The sequence below is a fragment of the Peromyscus eremicus genome, chromosome 3 (genome assembly GCF_949786415.1).
Source record: "Peromyscus eremicus chromosome 3, PerEre_H2_v1, whole genome shotgun sequence".
Taxonomy (NCBI): Eukaryota; Metazoa; Chordata; class Mammalia; order Rodentia; family Cricetidae; genus Peromyscus; species Peromyscus eremicus.
The window spans coordinates 130398209-130420126 of NC_081418.1; the positions used below are offsets into that span (position 1 = coordinate 130398209).

General features: G+C 46.5%; 1 protein-coding gene and 1 long non-coding RNA gene across 2 annotated transcripts in view; one reads left to right on the plus strand and one right to left on the minus strand.

Moving 5' to 3' along the window:
* The window catches only part of LOC131906484 (voltage-dependent L-type calcium channel subunit alpha-1C-like), a 53871-nt gene extending 51142 nt beyond the window's left edge, over positions 1-2729 (minus strand). Inside the window, exon 1 of the mRNA XM_059257107.1 lies at positions 2265-2729. Within this exon, the coding sequence (XP_059113090.1) occupies positions 2265-2313 (49 nt within the window). The 5' untranslated portion in view covers positions 2314-2729. The remainder of the gene's footprint in view (positions 1-2264) is intronic.
* A 407-nt stretch (positions 2730-3136) lies between these two features.
* Positions 3137-6237, plus strand: LOC131907343 (uncharacterized). The gene is made up of 3 exons (XR_009378375.1): positions 3137-3932; positions 5674-5764; positions 6068-6237. It is a non-coding gene; the product is annotated as an uncharacterized LOC131907343 (long non-coding RNA).
* The last annotated feature ends 15681 nt before the right edge of the window (positions 6238-21918 follow it).

Here is a 21918-nt window from a genome sequence, read left to right on the forward strand (position 1 = left end):
CCACTGAAAAGCTTCAGGAAGGAGGCACATTCAGTCCTTTCAAGCCAGTCAGGAGAGAAGAATACAGCCACCTGGCAACTTCTCTGCTTCTGCACTCTGATTGGTCACCGCTGCTGCTCTGAGGTCATCGCTTGGCTCCTCTTCTCTCTGCCTTCTGAAACTCTAGCCCCCAACTATGTTTCATCACCCATGAGTTACTAAGCCAGCCACTTCTTTCTTGTAAATATTCACACTCCTCCAGGCCTGTCCTTCCCACCTCTACCCCCTTCCCGAACCCTCCTCAAAAGCCCAGCCAATCAACGAAAAGAAGGTGGGAGCCTGGGGGGGGGGGGGGGGGACAAGGACCCTGGTGCTCTTTTACCTAAGAACCGCATCTAGGGATGGAGGCGAAAGTGCTCCTGTGAATTATGTAACCACTGCAGCTCTGAGGGAGAGTACCATCCAGGTTGCTATAGTGTTTGCGGGCTTCCTGCTGGAAAGGTAGAGTTCCTGGCCAGGGCTCCCTCCACTTCCCCTCCACCCTTCTCCAGAACCTGTAGGGTTGGTGCTGCCGTATTTAATGCCCGCTCCCTGCAAGGAGCCTGGGGATGATGCTGAGAGGCCAAGCGGCCAAAGAAAAGAAGCAGAGTAAGGATGCAAGCTAAGAAGGGGGTTATCCTACACTACCAGGTGCCCCTGCAAACTATGGGCATACCTGTTTTCCAAAGACGCCTTGCCCTCGGTAGTCACAGCTAGGACAACTCTACCGAGTTCTCTGCCAAGTTGCTTAGACTGAGGACATGGACAGAACCTGAGAGATCTAGCCCACCCCCACTCTTCAAAAATATCACCCTTTCTTTTATGTCTCATTCTGTCCTCCTCCTAATCCATCCAGAACTCCATCAGCTAGGAAAGGGATTCGAGGGCAGATGAAGGAGGAGAGGGTAGGTACTTCAGAGACAAGGGTTGCCCTTAGGGCATGAAAGACCAGTATCCATGACCCTTGACAAGTCTTCTTAAGGAGGCCAAAACCCAATGCTGCCACCCAAGATGGGAAGCAGAAAGAGCGGGGCCCCAAATCAGCTTTTGGATGGAGGAAGACCAGACAGTAAAGCAGCTCCCCAGCAGCCCTAATCCGCCAAGGCAAGGGCTCTGTCCCCAGTTAGTGAGGATAGGGCGAAAGGAGGAAGGGGCTGCGGCCTGGGACTCCTACAAGGCTGGGCTCTGGAGAGTCATGAGGAAGTAGTACCCTGGCAAGGCAAGGGAAGACACAATGTGGAAGAGGGATGGTAGCCGCTGAGGGCAAAAGGAGAAAGGGGCCGGTAAAAGAGGCAGAGAGCCTGTAGAAAGGGCATCCTGAGACTACAAGACACTTCAGCTTGATCACCTCAATCACTGAGCAATGTCAGAAAATAACTTGTCGATAGGGACTGAGGAGGAGAGGGAGAAAGTTTCCAGGAAGTGGGGAGTTACCTGAAAGCCTTTCACCATCAGAGGGGGAACTGGAGACACTTGATGCCCAGCATGGAGATGCTTAGAGAACACTAAGTATGGAGCCTCGGGAGCTAGTCACACCCTTTCATGATTCTCTGAAAACATGAAAAAGCAAAGCCCACACATCCCTGGGCTCCTAGCCGCTTCCATCCTCAGGTGCGAGTCCACACGGGAGTGTCAACAACAACACACCTGGCGTGGGCTCGCTCGGGGTCAATGGCAGTGGAGAAGTGGGCGGTGTTGAGAAGCAGAGATGGAGAGAGACGAGGCGCGCTGAGACGCACAGCTGCAGCCCCCGCCCCCACCCCCACCCGCGACCCGGAGCGCACTGCCCGAGGAAGTGGCTCCGGGAAGAGTGGACGCGGGGCAGCCTGGGGGCCACCGGCGCGGGACTGGTCTCCGCGGGGTGCGCGCGCGCGCGCGTTCCCTGCCGCGCCCCGGTAGAGCGAGGGACCCCGAAGCAGCCGCTGCCCAGCTTGCCGCGGCCCGGCCGGCCGCCCGGCCGGCCAGCCAGCTTTCGAGGCAAAGGCGAGAAATCCAGGCAGCGCCGACACTTGGGGAACTTTCCCCCTCGCCCGGGATTTCATGGGAACCACATGCTCCGAAGAAGCCCGGCCGCGGAGGGGGAGGGGCGGGAATTTTCCGCTCCGGCTCGCACGGCGGCTCGGCCGGCTCCCGCGGGCTCCCGCGCACGGCGTTGGCGCCCCTCGCGCACGCGGCGCGGGCCGCTCCACAGGGGCCCGCCGTGGGCAGCACGGGCGAGCCGGGTGCGGCGATGGGGTCTCGCTTACCTTGGTGGTTTTCCTCTGGAACGTACATCCTCGTGTTTTCATTGACCATTGGCCAAAAACTGCTTGGAAAGGAGAAGCCACAAAGAGGAAGAAATGCAGCAACAGCCGCGAGCGGGTCTGGATGAATCCCTCCTCCGAGGCCGGCGGCTTTCGCGCAAACCGAGGAAGCCGTGGATCCGCAGTGTTTCTTGCTCCCTTCGGGTGATTACCTGATCCCCATTATTGCACCAAACACCAAAAACTGCTGCTTTCCACTACCGCCTCCTTTCGTGAGATTGTAATGCATCCTCAGTACATCCGGGCCCCTTCCAAGAATTTAGCACCGCACCTCTGGCGGCTACACCATTTGAAAAAAATAATAATAAATGGAGAGGCAGAGCGAGAAGAGGCGCAAAGGCGAGGCGAGGGAGAGCGGCGGGCCCGCGGCGCTGGGTGGACCCCGAGCCGCCAGGGGGCCGAGGCGTCTCCGGCCCGCCCAGGGCGATCGCCGAGAGGCCCCGACCCGCGTTCTTCGGCGACGGCAGCCGCGAACACCTGAGGGCGAGCCCGCGGGAAGCGCCGCCGCCGCTCCGGGCCGCGCCGCGCCGAGCGCCGTTCTGGCAGGGAGCTGTTTCTGCAGAGGCAGCGAGAGGGAGACACCGGGCGCGAGAGCGCGGCGCGGCCTCCCTCCTCCCTCCAGCCCCGCCGCGCCCGCGCCCGCCCCTGCCCGCGCCCGCCCGCCCGCCCGCCCGGCGCGCCGGAGCAGACGCGCTGAACGCTTCCAGATGTGGCGGCGGCGCGCGGCGGGGACCGGAGCCCGAGTGGAGCGGCGGCGCCACGCGAGAAGCCCTGGCTGCGAGACGGCGGGGAGCGAGCCCGGGAACGGACACACCTCCAGGAGCCGGGCCTCGGCCTGCAGACCCCCACCCTCCCGAGGCCCCCCGCGGCTCCCTCGCGTCCCTTGGGGGGGCCACCGCCACGCCAGCAAGGCCTGGGAGGGGAATCCCGGGAACACGGAATACAATGTGCCCAACTCCCGGCCTCTTTCACATCGACCGAACGAAACAGCAAAATGAGCCGTGATTCTGTTGATCAATTACAATCAGAGCGGTTGTAGAAGTGACACATACAGGCGAGGATGGGCAGATGGGCGGGGAGAGAGAAAGAGCCCAAGAGGCGGAGCCTCGTGGGCAAGGCAGCGGCGGTGCCCAGATGTCTGAACAGATTAATACAGCCAGGTTTGCTCCCTCCTTGGGGGCAGGCGAGCACGTGTGCTGCCAGTGTACCTTTACCTACTTAATTATTTCTGCCACCCTAGCGGGGAGCTATGAAGCACTTCTCTCCGACACCCGCTGTCACAGTTAATATCCAAAGCACCTCCTGCAGGCACGACCCTCTAGATGGGGCTGGTGAGCCCATTCTGGGAGGGCCTACCACTGGGAAACCCGGTCTAGATAGCAGCCCTTAGCCTGCCTCATTCCCTGTCTCCAGGTTCCCTAACTGACCCTATCGTCTACCTACGTAGCTTTAAGTAAGGGGCTCTGTCAGCTGCAAATCTTCAATCCAGACCTTTCTTCTGACCCAGACGCCAGCCAACTTGCCCTCTCCACTTGAAACCGAAACCTCATATATCGGGCCTGCTCCTCACACAGCCTTCCCCCAACTCGGCTGACCCTTCTAGCTGCTCATGTAAGAACCCTGGAGTCATCTTGTCTTGATTTCTCCCGCGGCCCCACATCAGTGTATCATGGAATTCACCTTAGACAGACTGCAGCGTAACCTGCCTCACTTCTGCTGCCATCTTCCAGGGCTGAGCCAGTAGCTGGTTCTCTGGTCACCCTCCTCTCCTCAAGTACGTTCTCCTCGCAGCAATTGGAACAACCCACTTAAAATGGTGCTCTTCTAACCCAGACCATCCAATGGCCTCTTTTGTCACTTAAGTGAAAGTCACAATAACCTACAAGGACTGCAGGAACGGCTGTGTATGACTTCCATCGCCGGTTCCTACTGTGTTCCCTCGCTGCTCCTCCAAGCACGCCAGAAATGATCCCCTCGTCCCGCACACACAAACCTCTTGTCTTCTGTTCTACTTGTCCCTACTTCCTGCAGTGTTCCTTCCCTAGACATCTTCTGTAGAAGATGCTTTCCCTCCTTGGAGACCTTGCTCGGAGTTCACCGCATGACCCCCATCTTGATCTTACCCCAAGTAAACACTGCAGCCTGACAAACCCCCCCACCCCCCACCTCCCCACCCCACCCCGCCCCCAGCAGTTCTTATCTCCCGGTACTCTGCTTCTTACACTGTATTTCTTCCCTGGCTAACATAGTGTATAGTTTAGTTGTTTGTTACTTTGTTCTCTCTCTGTCTCTCTCTGTCTCTCTGTCTCTGTCTGTCTCTCTCTGTCCCTCTCTCTCTCTTTTTCTCTCTCTCCCTCCCCCCTCTTTCTCAGAAGTTGCACAAAGGCAGATGTCTTGTCCATTTTGTTCATCAGTATATAGAGCGATATATGGCAGGTAGCAGGTCCCTAATACATTCATACTGAGTGAATGAATGAATGAGTGTCCCAGAAGCTTCAGGAATACCATTCACTGCATCATCTCAAATTGCCTCCTGGCCACTGCTTGAGGCCTAAACCCTTACCACTCCTCCTTTCCCTTTGTGCAGTGGTTTTGGCACCAGATTAAAATGCAAGACCCCCCAGGGTAGGTCTTAAACTCTATCATCTTGATTCTATGTCAATAGTGATCTAATGGTTTGTTGTTGCTGTTAATGTTCTAAAGGGTGTATCTTTGCCATCCTGGTATGTGATTACCCAACTTTCAACCTCCGTCTGAGAAAGAAAATTAGAAATTACACAGCCCCATTTAGGGAGATTATTGGACTGCATTTCAAGGGCGAGTGTAGCTGATTGCATAAGCCAATAATAAAATTGGTTTGCATTTCCATTGCGCCCTGTAGCACAAGAAGAGTGATGGCTAATATTGTCACATACTTTGTGCCAGCCATGGAGTAATGCTCTACAGGCATCGCCTCACTGACTGCTCACTGCTACATCGTAAGGTCGGAATTATTGCAGATGGCGGAAACTAAAACCCATGTTCCATGGCCAGGGGCACCCACCTGGGATTTAGTCCAGGAGAATCTGACACCACATTCATGTTTCTTGTATTATCCTGCTCTCTGCTGAGAGGATGGCCAAGGGTGACATGGCAGGCGGTAGAGTTTCAAGAACTGACTACAAAATATGCTTCACAAAATACCATGGAACTGAGAACGAAGCACTTGGGTGTTGGGGGTCACAGGTTTGACAGCCTGACTTTTCCGTAAGTAGGCGGTGTAGAAACCTAACAGGCAAACATTACCTCCACACTGCTTCACTTTCGTTTTTCACTTCTCTTTTCAGCTGTTAATGTGTTCTTTCCTTTCCAGAAAAAGTTACTTCCTAAATATTTGGTCTTCAAAGTACGCCCATATCCCACTTTCTAACTTTGGAACCCGGTCCTGGATGTTCTTCTGCAAGGTAACAAATTCTCCACCCACCAGAGACCATTTAGAATTGTGATGTGGGGTGTGGGAGGTGCAGGAGCAGAAGGAGCAGCCTGCCTCTCTTTCCCTGACAGCTTTGACCCTAGCTACAAATGTTCTCTCTTCTCCTGCTCCCCAAGTCTTTCCCTGTGCGGGGCCTGCCACACAACAGTGAACCTGTGCACATGCCACCCCATCCCCGATACACACACACACACACACACACACACACACACACACACACACACACCACTTCCTACATTTTAAGAAAGTGAACTGTGCTCTCTCCTCTACACAGTGCTTTGTACATATGGACACTCAATGTCTACTATGTATAGCTTACTCTGGACAAGATTCTACTCTTTGGAAACAAGATTCTATTCCTTTGGAAACAAGAGTGCAGCAAATAAGTTAATTGCAGTGTATTTATGTAACTGAGAAAACCCAAAAATAATCTAAATAACAAAATACCAGTTAAATAAAAATATTTCAGAATTATTTGTGTCCTTGTGTCTTGTGCGTGTGAAGTTGCTTGCTCTTTAGCTCAGCCCTGTGACATGATTCTGTTCCCATATGACAAGGGAGAAAACAAAACCAGAAAGGTTTATTCACCTGCTTGTGTTTTCACAGACAGTAAGTGTGGGGTTTGAAGCCCAGCTTCTACCTGTCTCTGAGCCACTCCACATATAAACTAGGGCAGATCAATGTAAGAAAATCCAACTGGCATAAATAATACTACAGAGAAATATTAGTGATGAGAAAAAACAGTTACAAAATACCAATAATATATGGTTCTCTCTTTTTTTAAGATGTGAATTCTTGAATTAGGAAAAAGACAATAGAGGGTCCCACCAAAATGCTGGCAGTAGCTCCCTTGGGAAGCTAGAAGAATAGGTCAGTTTTTCTTCAACTTTCTTCCTGTCTGACCGTAGGTATGGGATCCAGGCCACCAAGCAGGCACTCTGGTTTGTAGGCAGCTTCATCCCAGTCATAGGGACTAGGTCACCATTGCTTTGCCAGGGAGGACAGAAGCTAAGCCTCAAAGTATCCTCTGCCCACCTGACAACCACTTAGCCTCAACTTACCACCCACTTGCAGAAGTTCCCTTTGATGGTCAGTTTTGTCGACTCGACAGAAGCTGATCACAGAAGATGTAATTCTCTATGCGTGCTGTGACAGATGGATTAAATTAGGTTAATTGATGTGGGAAAGACCCACCTTAACTGTGGGCCTCACCATGCTGTGGGCTGGGGACCCTAACTGAGTGAGAAGGAGAAGGCTGGAGGAGCAGGACTCATCTCTCTCTGCTTCCTGACTCCTGATGCTGTGACCGGCAGCCTCAGACTCCTGCAGCCGTACCTCGCCCACCATGATGGACTGAACCCTCAGACTGTGAATCAGAATTCACCTTTCCTTCCTTACATTGCATTTGCTGGATGTTTTGTCACAGCAACAAGACCAAAAACCTCAACCATTCCCTGAACGGTGATTCAAGCCCCAAAGCAAATGTCCTCACTCACCCACGGTGCCTGGCTGAAGCGCCAGTCACTCGGCTGGTGTCAGAGTGCTGCTGGCGAGGAGGTAGTGGGTACAACCTAACAGCAACCTTCCTGGACAGCATCTTATTATTTAATCCCTAGTTCATGGGTTTGTCTGTGTATAAGAGTGGGCATTTGAAACCTGTTAAAAATGAGCGAAGGCAGGGAGGACTCAGAAGGGTCCACAGGCTGCTTTCTTCTGCCGAGGGTCCCTAGAGCATGCTCTGTCAGAGGCCAGAACCTGGAAGCAGCACTGTGTGTAGTTGTCCTTCACTGGTCAGCTTAGCTGCCGGGGCCTTCTTCTTCAGAATTCTCTTCTTCACATGACCCCGGGTCACAGATGCCTACAACAAATCTCTGGGGAAATTTGAGTGGTGGAGGCAAAGCAGCAGCCTTTATCCTGTGAAGTCCGTGTCCACACTGTCATCCATAGACCAGGGCATCCTTCTCAGGGAACCCCGCTCCTTCTCCTTTCTCCTCCAGCTATGGAGTCCTGAGTGAAACATGTAGCCAGCGTTGCAGAAAGATTCCAGCTTTGTTTCAGAGTCGAAGTCCAAAGAGATGAGAAATGAATAGGGATTGTAGCGCCTTCGTAGCTTTCCGTTCATTTTGACCATGATCGTTCCCACCTCTCATTGGCTTTTTTCACACTTCTGGTCCTGCTGGTTCACAGCAACTATAGACCCATCATTAGTTACAGAGAGAGCAGCTTTCTGTTGGTTCTTCCCTAGCCCCCCAAGTGGACAGGCAAGGTCCAAGCCCTATAATCAGACTGCTGCTCCTTGTTATGTATAGTGGGACTCCTTCCTCCATCAACCCTTAAATGATGGGTCAGGGCAACGCATCGCCTTTTTGCTCGCTTAGAATGTTGAAATACTGAGTATCATCATTTTATAGAACCTAAAAATAAAGAGGAGGCCACTCCTATGTGAACTCATTTCCCAAGGCTTTTATACAAAGTGGTCACTAACCAAGGGGTTCAAACAACAGTAATGTGTTCTTCCTTCTTTGGTGACTACAACTTATAAAGCAGGCAGGTCATGTGTCCTGCTGGGGCTCTAGAGAAGACCCAGTCTTCTCTTCTTCTAGCTTCTGGTGGTCAGCAGTATTCCTTGGCTCGTGGCCACATGACTCTGGTCACACTGCCTTCTCCCTTAATGGCCAAATCTCCTTCTGCTGTACTCTAATAAAGACACTTGCTATTGGATTTAAGGGTCATTGGATAATCCAAGTTGATTTCTTCATCTCAAGATCCTTAGAGTAGCTACATCTGCAAATGCCCATTTTCCAAGTTACACCCACATGCTCTGTGGATTAGGATACTGGCTTGCATTTGGGCAGACCATCACTCAGCTACCACACACCCTGATCTATGCTAATGGCCCTTCAGTCACATTCCTCTGCAGCTCACATCTAATACCTATGAGCTCTGTAAACTATAGGAAACTCTCACTGAGGCTGTTTCTTCATCATGACTTAATTGAGTGGTCATTGGGGGCCAGCATAGTCACTCATGCTTGTTTTAACGTATGTCATCATTTTTGCAATTAATATAACTTTATCAAATGACTACTGAACAACAACTCTTAGTTATCATTTTCCCCTGAATTGACCAATGATGTTTATAAAATGACACTCAGTGCACTTCCCAACCACTCTACCTTTGGATACATCTTTTATACAAGTTCTAACTAATAAAGTGTCGGTAGAAATGACAGGTGTCACTTCTAGAAAGATTACTTTAAGATTTTTATATATTATTTTAATCTTCTGAGGGTTTTTTTTTGAGTGTATGGATGCCTTGCCTGTGTGTGTCTGTGCACCACATGTTTACAGTGCCCATGGGGACCAGAAGAGAGCGATTTTATGTGCATTTGTGTGACGGTGTCAGATCCCCTGGACTGGAATTACAGATGGCTGTGAGCTGCCATGTGGGTGCTGGGAATTGAACCCAGGTCCTCTGAAAGAGCAGACACTGCTCTTAACCACTGAGCTATCTCTCCAGCCCAAGGTTACTTTTTTTAAAATGCAATTCTTCTGTCTCTTCTTCTACCATGAAATTCAAATGGTATAGCTACAAAATGGAGAAGCACCCATCCATCCAGAACCCTGTGGTGACCTTGTGAACCTTCCACTAGCTGGTTCTGGATGTAGAATGTAATTGTAAGGATGCAGGTGCTGAGGGGGGGAATGGGGAGTGCTTTATCCAGGGTGGGGAAAGGAAGTACTACAAAAGAGGAGATAAAAAATCACTAAGAATGTTTGAAAAAGTCGTAAGGAAACATTATTTTATATGCTTACTTAAACATACATATGTAATAGATGTGCACTCAAATGTGAAATTCTCAAAAATATAAAAATTCAAATTAAAACATTTAAAAGTCACAATTTTTATATGAAGCCCCAGGAATCTGGAAGTCATTGTCATAGTATAACATTGCCCTTTGTGACCAGCAGACTGGAATAAAACAACAGCTCGCTGTGTGTGACCAGCATGCAATGAGGATTTGCGAAGTTGCCCTTGTTAAATTGACTTCCATTCCAATCAGTGAAGTGTCAGTCAATTGGTCCTCAGAAGAGAACAGGTGATAGCCCTAACAATCTTGTGATAGTGGCAGATAACAGAATATTCATCTCATTTTTTTTCAACATGTGAGTTTTTATTTGTTTTAGGGAAATTAGTGGCAATATCCATTACAACTTATTCCATAGTTTAAAAATAAAAAACAAAATGGTTTTGCCTCTTAAAATCTGCTGACAACCCAGACACACTTAGGTCTCTGTTCCTGTGAAGGAGCTTATGCCAACTACTTTCAAGTGGAAGAATCGAGAGTATGTCCACCAGTCTCCCACGTGGGCCTGCATAGCTGGGTGGTTTCGAACCTCTTCAAGCATTATGAAGTAGCCTTCTTGGCATATGTTGAATCTGTGTACAGACATGAGCATTTATATGTATTCCATCTTAGTCCAGAGAGGCCAACCAGAGGAGACCAGAGCCCTCTTGCTGCCTCTCCTTTCTCTCACAGATATGTCTCTGCTGCTGCCTTTTGCTAGCATCCTCCTGTAGACGGACACCCTCCAGGAGTACATTGACATGTGGGGATCCAGAGAGCTCTGTAACCGACACCACACTCCTCCAATTATCTGCCTTTCCAAAGGGTATACTTCCAATATGATTTTAATTACTTTGAAAAGCTCATAATGTGAGTACATTGTTTTGCTCAATTATACATTAATAATTTCTGTAATGAGACAGTGGTCACTAGAGATTAAGAAGGGCAGAGGGAGGAAGGAGAAAGGAAGTTAAATAAGAGGTACAAGATGCAGGTAGGTAGATGGATGGAATTTGTTCTACTGATGTATAGCACAGTAATGTAATTAACAGTCTAGAATTAATAACATATCCCAAAATAACCAGGAGAGTTCAGAGGTTTTCAACACATGGAAATGATAAATGTTCGAGGAAATAGAAATGTTAATTGCTGTGATCATTGGCTACACATATATACATGTTTTTAATCCATGTATACATTTCAAATTTTTTTCTTTTTTGTTTTTTTCAAAACAGGGTATTTAGCCTTGGCTGTTCTGTAACTAGCTCTGTAGACCAGGCTGACCTCAAACTCACAGAGATCTGCCTGCTTTTGCCTTACAAGTGCTGGAATTAAAAGTGCGCACCACTACCACCCAGCTTACATTTTAATTTTTAAGTGTAAAAAAATTGAAAGAATATTGAATGCAAAAACTGTAACAAGGAGCCTTATGTTTACAGAAAGTTAGCTAATTTCAATTTCTCTATCACTTTTTGATGCAATATGATACCATGGTCAATGAAAGATTTTCAATCATACATACACACACATATATGATTCATATATATGTGTGTGTATGTATATATATAAATATATATATATATATATATACATGTATGTATATGAATTGTTTTTTTTTTTTAAGGAAGAAGTGGAATGCTCCAAGGAGAAAAGGAAATAATGCAACATCTTTGACTACCAACCACAGGGCTCTACATATTTTTGAAAGGACAATAGAAAGTGTGTTAGTTACTTTTCTGTTGCAGGGATAAAATATCATGATCAAAAGCAACTCTGGATGGAGAGATTTTGTTTTGGATTGTGGTTCCAGAGGAATAGGAGTCCATCATGGTGGGACAGTATAGGGGCAAGCTGCAGGCTTAAGGATGGGAACAGGAAGCTGAGTGATCACATCTTTAACAGCAAGAGCTAAGCAGAAAGAACAAACTGGAAGAAAGGCAGGGCTGTATGCTTTCAAAGCAGGGTCCTCGGTGACATACTTCCCCCATCAAGATCATACCTCCTAACACTTCACAAATGATGCCGCCAACTGAGGACCAAAGGCTCAAATGCCTGAGCCTGTGGAGGACGTTCTCACTCAAACTACCACCGAATGATATCAGGTAGCTACAGCACTTACGTTTCATTGGAAACTTTTTGACAAATGATACAATATTACCTTCAATTGTCAAAGCACTGGAAACTGCATCATTTACAAGCATGTATTATGCTAGTTGGAAATGACTGATGGAGCACATACTTCCTCACAGTTGAGAAACTGATTCAGAGAAAGGAGGGCACAGCTGAGACCCTGGAAATCCCACCCCCAGCTGCAGCTACGGCTAACCCTGCCTGTGAACACCACACAGGATGCTATGCTGGTGGGAAGGAGGAGTGTGAAGACCTGGAATTGTGAGTGAATGTTCCTGAAACAAACACCTCTGGGCCCTCAGTCTCACTGTCTTCTCTCCACAACATGACCTAAAACAATTTACCTCCCTTGTCAAGGAGGTTTATCTCCTTGATACCCTTGCAGAACCAAGTACCAAGAAACACACATTTGTTATCCTCAGGATGCTGCCACCCATGAACGTCTGGACAGCTTTTTAACTCTGGGTTGCTTGCATTTTATACCATGAGAAAATCATTCCATTTTAAAATATGGTTTTAATCCTGAAAGACCAAACAGAGCTAACACTGGACTGCACTGTCGACTCTTCTGAAGGTTTCACAGTCTAAGCTGCCAAAGCAATTCTCTGAGTCTGTCCTTCTTTGGGGGTTTATTGGAGAAATCTGGATGTACTGTGTTTTTGTTTATGGTGGAGAAGCCAAAGGTCACACAGTAGAATGAGCGCTCACATCAAAGCTCTGGCTATTGCTGTCTGCCTTGTATTTCCTTTAACTATAAAACCAGGGAACTCCCAAGAACAGGGTTTGGGTACAAAATAAAGTATTAGTATGAAAATGCTTGGTAAGAAAAGTATAGAAATAGCAACTTGTTTATTACCAGGAAGATGAAATGTTCCACGTCTTGACAGTCTCTCCTGCCACGCAGTAATTGTTCCTGATGCCACCTGAATATCATCACCACGACTCCAGCCCTCTTGGTTTGCCCTCTTTTCCTTTAGAAAACAGAACAACTGGTGACCTTTTTCAAAAATCATAGAAATACTAGAAATAGGACCAGTTTCTTAAGAAGTGAAGGGCACTCCCAAGAATGGGAGTGGGTTAGCGCGCTGGGAAAGAGCATGCACTCAAAAGCGCTGGCCCGGAGTCTCCTGAGGCTTTATAGGTCATTTACACACCATCTATCCTCTTCCAGATTTGCATATCAGCAGCTTTTTTCACACTTTCTCTGTGTCATGTAGCCGAGGTGTGTAAGGCATTCCAGTTTTTTCTGTCAATTGGTTTCTTTTTTTTTTTTTATGTGTGTAGGTATTTTGCCTGTTACTGTCTACACACCACATGCATGCAGTATCCACAGAGTCCAGAAGAGGGCGTTGGATGTCATAGGACTAGAGTTACAGATGACTGACTGACAGCCACCATGAAGGTGCTGGGATTCAAACCTAGGTCTTCTGGAAGAGCAGCCGGTGCTCTTAACCACTGAGCCATCTCTCCAGCCCCAACAGATTTCTTTTATATGTAAACCTTGGTGTCTCTCTCTCCCCCAGCCCCACTCTTCTGCCCCAATTCCTCCCTGAGAACTATAGTCACAGGAATCTTTAGGGGTAGCAGAAGGATGATGATCTCTCAGTCTCCTGTAACTTCTCCCATGCTGGTGAGGGATGGCATCCATGCCTAAGAGGAGACACAAAACTTTTCCTGTTTTACCTCTAAGTTGGAGAGGAGGCTTTGGCTTTCCGGTGATAGAAGTTGGCTGGAAACCCAGCTTCATAAGGAGGTTAGTCTGAAGTGGACATACATGGGTCCCTGTTTCTTGAGTATAAGGCTGCACTATCTGGCCCGAGAACTGGCTCTGTTGGTCAGAGCACCTGCTGTGCAAGCGTAATGACCTGAGTTCAAATCCCTAGCACCTGCGCACAAAGCCAACCATGGCCGTGCATGTGCCTGGAACTCCGGTGCTGGGGGCAGCAAGAGAGTGAGGCAGAGAGGTCACTGGGAACTGCTGCCACCAGCCCAGACCCAGATTTAATGAGAGACATTTTCTCAAGGAACGAGGTGGAGCAGTATAAAGCAGAACACCTGACATCTTCCTCCGGCCTCCACACTGGCACACAAGCACACACCTCATACATGCATGTGTGTATATACCACACAACACAGACACACAGAGAGGAGGGGAAGGGAGGGAAGGAGCAAGGAAAGGAGGGAAGGAGGGAGGGAGGAAGGGAGGGAGGGAGGGAGGGAGGGAGGGAGGGAAGGAAGGAAGGAAGGAGGGAAAGAGAGTTATAAAAAAGCCAGGGCTAGCAAGATGGTTCAGCAGGTAAAGGCTACCAGGACCCGCATGATAGAAGAAAAGAGCCAACTCGTCCTCTGAGCTCCAGATGTGTACTATGGAACACACTCACCCACATATATGCACAAGTATACACACAAATAAACGTAGTCAATTGTTTTTTTAAAGAACTCACTATTTGCAGAGAGAGTGTTTGGAACCAATCTTCATAAATGAAAATCAAAGGTATTTGATATTTTTTCAGTGTCCAGCCAACTGCTGACACTTCTCCAGTGCTCAGCCAACTGCTGAAAGAGGTTTTCATAACCAAATTCTGCCAAATTTTTCAAAAAGTCAAATTAAATTTCAATTATTTTGTCCAAGTAACCAATTTGATCTTGAAATTTTCCCTTAAAGCTCTGAAAGCAATCCAGAGGTGGGGCTGGGTGCTTGGGTTAGTACCCACTTCCACATCTTAGTAGCTGGCAAAGGCCCCACCCTGGCAATGTTCTGAGACAAGAGATCAGCACACTCTTTCCTCTGAGGCTCATTGATGCTGCCAAGGCTTGGAGGCATGGGGCTAAAATCATTTCCCATCACAAACGGGCCTTGCTTGAGCCATTTCCCATAGCTTTGAAATGTGCAAATCATGAATACTAAAAACAAAGCAGCTCTATGTCCATCTTCAAGATCTCTTGGTACGCTCACACTGGCAAAGTCAACAGCTGTGCCCCTGGGCATGGAAGACCCTGCACTGCTTGCAAGATACTTGGAGAGGTGTTGTAGGGGAGGAAAAGACAAACTGATTCCTCCATGTGTTCACCAGTATCCAGGTAGACAAACTGCTCCACCTTGCTTCCTCTCCAAATGCACTCCGCCCCAATCCTTCACAAGCACTCCGGGCACACGTTGGCATCCAACATCAACGTAGTGTTCCAGGAGGCTCAAGGCCCCAAGTCATCACTTACTCCGTCTTCTTGCCCACGTCCCCCTGCCAACTTTCATCCTTTGTGTCTTATCATTTAAGACCCAGTCCAAAAGTCATGGCTTGGACTCCTCTTCCTCTGCACTCAATCAGCTGTACCCTTAGCACTACTAAAACATTGGTCCCACTGCTGTGAGCATTGATCTCCAGCTAGAGTTTGAGCAGTCCAAGGGCAAGAACCCTGTCCTACTTACCTTTGAAGTAAAAAGTGTTTGATAAACATTTGATGGATGAATGAATGAGTGAGTGAATGATTTCTTTGTCACTGAAGGTAGTAGAGGGTTAATTCAAACTGATGGATTGCTAATGGTGCAATTTCAGGCTGATGAAGGAAAAATTTGAGGACCAAGAGACCTGCCCTACTTCCTTCAATCACTTCACAGAAGTATCTACATGAAAGACTGGCCTTGAGCTGGTAGATAATGTTCCTGAAAAATCTCCCTGGGAGGTTACCAGGGAATCAGTTCAAAAGGAGGTTGTCCTCTCATCCTTGTTCAGTGAGTTACTTAGCTGAACAGACCCTTTACTGGGGGCTGAGACTCTGCATGAACACTTGGGCTCTTTATCTTGCCTCTAAGGGGCCTGCCTTGTGTGCATGAAGCCTCACAGACCATCAAACGCAGTCTCTGTCTTTTGCAATCCATACCCACAAAAGGTGTGTTTACTTTCATAACACTCACAGATGTACTTGTCCATTTTCCTTTCCTTGTATCTGTCTTTTATAAGCTCTGTTTTGACAAAAGTCACAGAGAAGAATGTACTGCTAAACATCTGGACCCAGGCAGCCATGACACTGCTGTAGAAGTGGATTGGACCCCTGAGAAATGACTTGGATGAGCAAAAAATCAGTTCAGAAATTAAAAAAAAGAAAGGTCATAGAAGCCAGACCTGGCCCTACAGTGACTGGAAATAGACACTTAAAGCTGTCTAAGTAGTCATTGTGACTCCAAGATGCCAGGCACAAACCTAGGTCCAGTCATCTCCAGGAATAGCTACTGAATCATAGCTCAGCATTCCTCTCCTTTTGTGGTTCTTTGGCTTGTCAAAAACTTGCCTTACATATACTGATTATTTTTAAAATATTAATTACTTTAAAAACAAACGTTGTATCTTTTCTTAATTGTGTGCATGGTTGGGGGTATGTGTACATGAGTGCAATTGACTCCAGAGGAAAGAAAAAGGTGTGAAGTTCCCTGGTGCTAAAGTTGTGGGTGGTTGTGAACCACTCAACATAGGTGCAAGGAATTAATCTCAGGTCCTATGCAAGAACAGTATGTGCTTTGAACTGCTTGGCCATCTCTTAAGTCCCATGAACTTTGTATCTTAAGTGACTTAGTGTGTCAGCAAAGGTAAGAAAGCAATTACTCAGGAAGCAACTAGCAGAACTAACTGACTGCAAGCAATAAGGAGGCTTCCTAAACTGAAAAGTTTGGGTCACCCTTTCAGTGAAGGTCTGCTGTTATGGTGTTGGATTAAGTGGCTACCCACACAATGTCATACTCATGAAGAGGAAAGTCGCAGTAGCCCTTAGGTATCCTCAGTCTCCATTAGAGTGTCATAGTGACTCAAATTCCATGAATGGAAATGTAATCTTTAGGTTAAACTGTGATTCATTAAGTATCCTGTTTTAAAGTGTGATACCCCATTGAGAAAGACCTCTTCCTGTCTTTAAGTCACCACAGCTCAATAGATTCTTATCCTCTCAAGATTTTCAGCTCCAGTATACCAGGGGCTTGGGCCATGCTAAGTGTACAGTTTGTGTTGTAATTGGTTTGTCTGTGTTTGGGGGGCTGGGAAGAGGTATGCTGATTAGCTTATTCGTCAACTTGACACAACCTAGGGTCATTTGGGAAGAGAAAAGCCTCAACTGAGAAAATGCGTTCATCAGATCGGCCTGTAGGCAAGCATGTGGGGCATTTTCTTGATTAATATTGGTATGGGAGGGCCCAGCCCACTGTGGGTGGTGCCATCCCTGGGCTGGTGGTCCTGGGTTGTATAAGAAAGCAAGCTGAGCAAGCCAGTAAGCAGCACCCCTCCATGGCCTTTGCTTCAGTTCTTGACTCCGTGTTTGTACCCTGCTGGAGTTCCTGCCTAACTTCCCTCAATAATGGACTGTGATAGGGATGTATATACCAAATACCCTTTCCTCCAAAAGCTGGTTTTTGTTGTTGTTGTTGTGGTGGTGGTGATGGTGGTGGTGTTTATCACAGCAACAGAGAGCAAACTAGAAAAAGGCATATAGGAGTACAATAAGAAGGAAACGTGGATGAGAGGGAAAAAAATACCAGAAGGTTGTTGGTGTTTCCAAGAAAACTACTACAGTCAACAGACAGCCTTTGATTGTACACACACACACACACACACACACACACACACACACACACACACACAATATACCTATAAGGACTCTGTGTTCTAGTGGATTAGTGTAGCCTCACTCAAATTTTAATATGTATTCTAGTCCAGATTCTGACTCCATGATCTGGGTAGGACCTTGGTTTCTTGTAGATGATTGTGATACAGCTGACCATCTAAACTATACATTAGTAAATGGGGAGGATGGTAAGCAGGCTAATTTTGACTTTCAACTTGATTGGATCTAGAAATGCCTAGAGGATGTCCTACAGCAATGGAATCTGTGGGCAAGATAGAACCCAGGTGGAAGCTCAAAGGCACACACAGGGGCAGTGGCCACTAGAGACCCATGGTGAAGATTGATCTGACCCAGAGTAAGCCAACGAGTCCAGGGAGTTTCCCCTGTACACAGTGAAGCTGCAGACAAGAGACCAGAGCTGAGTCCGGGTAGATCTGACACTCAGATGATGAGGAGAGACAGACTTCTCACCCTAAACAACAACCCCACAGAGAAGACAGCTCCTCAGCTCTACTACAGCTTAGCCTTCTCCTGAGCGTTGGAAATGCCTCCACTCAAAGAAGAAAAGATGCATGAACTTAAAAATAAAAATTAAAAAATGTGAAAGATACTAACAAACTAACTCCAGATGTGCAAGTCTTAGCATAGAAACAAAAACAATAAGAAAATCCAAGATAACATGTCCTCCTCCAAAATTATTGATCCCAGAGTAATGGCTCCTAATGAGAAGAAATTGGAAGAACTTCTTGATAAGGAATCTTGAACAATAGTTAGGGCTGGAGAGATGGCTCAGAGGTTAAGAGCACTGGCTGCTCTTCCAGAGGTCCTGAGTTCAATGCCCAGCTAACAGCTCACAACCATCTGTAATGAGATCTGGTGTCCTCTTCTAGAGTGCAGGCAGAACACTGTATATATAAATAAATAAATAAATAAATAAATAAGTAAGTAAGTAAATAAATAAATAAATAAGTCTTTTTAACCTTTTTTTTAAAAACTAATAATTATAATTATGTTCAAACAATGTAAAGAAGCCATGAATATGCAACAAGAGTGCAAAGGCAAAGAACTGAATGAAATAAGGAAGTCAATCCAAGACATGAAAAGTGAACTGCTGAAGAAAACCAAAACTGAAGTAATACTGAAAGTGAATATTCAATAAGCAAAATTAAAATCTCAGTGGAAAGCCTCATCAACACAATGGATCAGGTGGAAAATAGAGTGACATGAAAGAGTAGAAAAATTAGATCATTTAGTAAAAGATCAATGATGGAAGAGCTCTGGGACACCATGAAAAGATCAGATCCTTGCCGGGCAGCGGTGGCACACACCTTTAATCCCAGCACTCAGGAGGCAGTGCCAGGCAGATCTCTGTGAGTTTGAGGCTGGCCTGGTCTACAGACCAGTGAGATCCAGGACAGGAACCAAAACTACACAGAGAAACCCTGTCTCAAAAAACAAAACAAACAAACAAAAAGATCAGATCCTCAAGTTATGGGCATAAAAAAAGGAAAATACCATAGCAGAGGCATAGCAGATATTTTCAATAAATCATAGAAAAGAATTTCCCAAACCTACTGAAAAAGATATTATCCAGGTACAAGAAGACTGCAGAACACCAAATAGAGAAGACCAGAAGATAAAATTCTCCACAGAAAATTACAATTAAAACACTAAAAACACAAGCTAAAGAATAGACATTGGGAGCTGCAGAAGAGAAAGGTCCAGTCACCTATAAAGGCAATCCACTAGAATAACATCTGATTATTTGATAGAAACTTATAAAGCCATAAGGATCTGGAAAGATGTATTCCAAGCCCTGAAAGACCACAACTGCCAACCCAGAGTAGTATAGCCAGCAAAACTATCTGCTAAAATAGGAAAAGAATAAAATTGTTCCATGATAAAAATAAGCTAAGGAAATTTATAACCAGTAAGCCAGATTTACAGAAGATCCTGGACAGAATAGTTTCATCTGAAGACAAGGATAAACACAACAAAGATGTCATAGGGATAAATAAACAATACTAGGATAAGAGATCTAGGAAAATACTACGAAATCAGCAAAATGACAGGAATCAATACTCATCTTTCAGCAATAACACTCAATACTTATGGTCTCCTCAATGGTGAAAGAGGTTTAAGTGGAAAGAGGGGTAGGAAGATGGGGTAGAAGAGGAGCTATGAGAAAGGATAACTAACAATAACAATATCTGCAAAATCCATCTGGGAACTTACTACTTTATATGGAGTTACCCTACACAGGGAATAATGTTCCCCCCAGAACTCATAGTAAAACATTCAGTGCCAGGTGTTAGTAAGGAATATGGCCCCTCAGAATGTTAGTAAAGAATATCCTGGAGACTTCCAACACAAAACATTGCCATTGCTCTTTATTGCTAACCAGAACTTGATTGTAAGATTCAATTGCTGATGAGACAATACTCTTTGTCCCAGAACATGAAGAAATCAAGTTGGTAATGACCACGAAGCTTCCTCTTAGATAGCTAACTCTCATTGTACTGGAAAGTGCTACGCAGGCTGCTGGGGGAAAGAAGGGGCCGTAAACAGTCTTACCCACCTGTGAAGCCTGTGAGCTACAGTAAAGATTGGTATGGCAAGATATGCCCATGGGTACAATCGTGGTTTGAACGTTATGTGAGTGACCAACTGCTTTCTGATCAGATTTAAGCCACCACCACCATCACCACCACCACCACCACCACCACCACCACCACCCCACACACACAGAGTGAAACACATGCCTGGTACTGTAAATCTGACCAAGAACCCACTGTTTATGGAGCACATAGGCCCCATGGATAAACAGACATGGTATCAAATCGCCCTCTAAGTTTATGTCTTTATACCCATAGATTAGTGCAGCTCTCAGACCTCATCACAGAAGTGTCTCTTTGCAGTGCACAGTAGACTCAGTACAGAGCATATATGTCTGTAGAGTGCTCAGTCACAAGTTGGACATCTATATCACAACACCCCCAAATCTCAGAGACCTTTACAGGGGAGAGGGTAGAAAGACTGTAGGAGCCAGAGCCAGAATGAAATGGTGTCATTGGGATATGACAAGACTGATACTATCATGGATTCACAACAGTTGTGGCTGCCTTCACAAGGCCCGTACAAGAACAAGCCAGCAAAACATTCCATCTTGGAGAAGGAATGGGTTCATGACACTTTCATACTTCTGTCTGAGGAGCTCTTGATAGTCGATAGCTTCTGGGGGAAGGAGAACTAGTCTTCTTTAAGGGTATGGCCCTTGGTAGGTCAACTGTGATCCAGGGGATGATCTCTAGTCATGAGTATATAAGCAGCACAAATTGGACCCAGTGAGTTGAAAAAGAAAACATGAAGTTGGAAGGGGTGAAGTGGAATCATGGAATCTGGGATGAGTGAGGGGAAGGAATAGGGGTAAGTATAATCAAGATATGTATAAACTTCTCAAATAATAAATACATTTTTAAAGCTGCATCCCAGGCACAACCCAATTTTAAAAATATAATGAGAAGAATCATGTAGTCCATGAAAGAACAGGGAAAGATATGAGATAGGGGAAAGTACAGGGGGCTAAAGGGTTAAGTGAGAATGGGTTGAGAAGGATGAAAGGGGAATAGTGGGTGGGCAAACCAAAACCAAGAGTACCCAAAATGCCTGATGAAAACTCACTAGTTAGGAAGCTGACTTCAAAATATAACTCTAAAATAGAGTTCAAATGGGATTAACCTGCACGGGTGGACAGTGCCACTCCAAGAAGACTAGGGTTATTAAGTGAAAATCATAGTGCAAACAAGGCATGGGATACTTTTCTAGGAGTTATTGGTCAGGGAGGCTCCAGAGGTCTCCAAAGAAGGACAGGTTATTGCGGATGCCCGTGGTTATCACCATAACTGCATGGTAAGACCCTGTTGCTGAAGACACCACATATTTTGGCTACAGGACATAGAGAAAAATCAATCTCACACTGACCAGGAAATTTCCTCCCTACTGGCTAGCTTTTATGGAAGCAGAAGGTGCTATGTAGGCAGCTGGGAGAAAAAGGATCCAGCACTGGGTCCTGCGTGCTACAATACTGACTAACCAGTCAAGATGTGATGCCCACTAGGACAATCGTGGCTGTTATGGAGTAACCAACTAGATTCTGACTGGGTTTGAGGCCTGCTCCTCATTTCATGGCTGACCCTGTTACTATTTTCCTAAATTGTAATGTAAAAGTGCCTCCTGAATATTTGTGTTTATATCCATAGACTTCAGCTGCTCTCAACCTTGGTCCAGGAGTCTTTTTACAGTGGGCAACAGTCAATGTTAAGATGTGTAACTGGTCAAAGTGCTGACAGCAACTGACTGAGTGCTCAGTCTTAAACGGGACACCCCTCTCAAGACCTCCACCCTACCATCACCAAGGTTCAGGGGCCATGTTGGAAGAGGAGGCAGAAAGAAGGTATGGTCCAGATGGTGGAGGGAATGCTGTAAAATGCAAACTTCTAGGCTTGACATGGCTACTGTACTCAAGAATCCACACCGCTGGG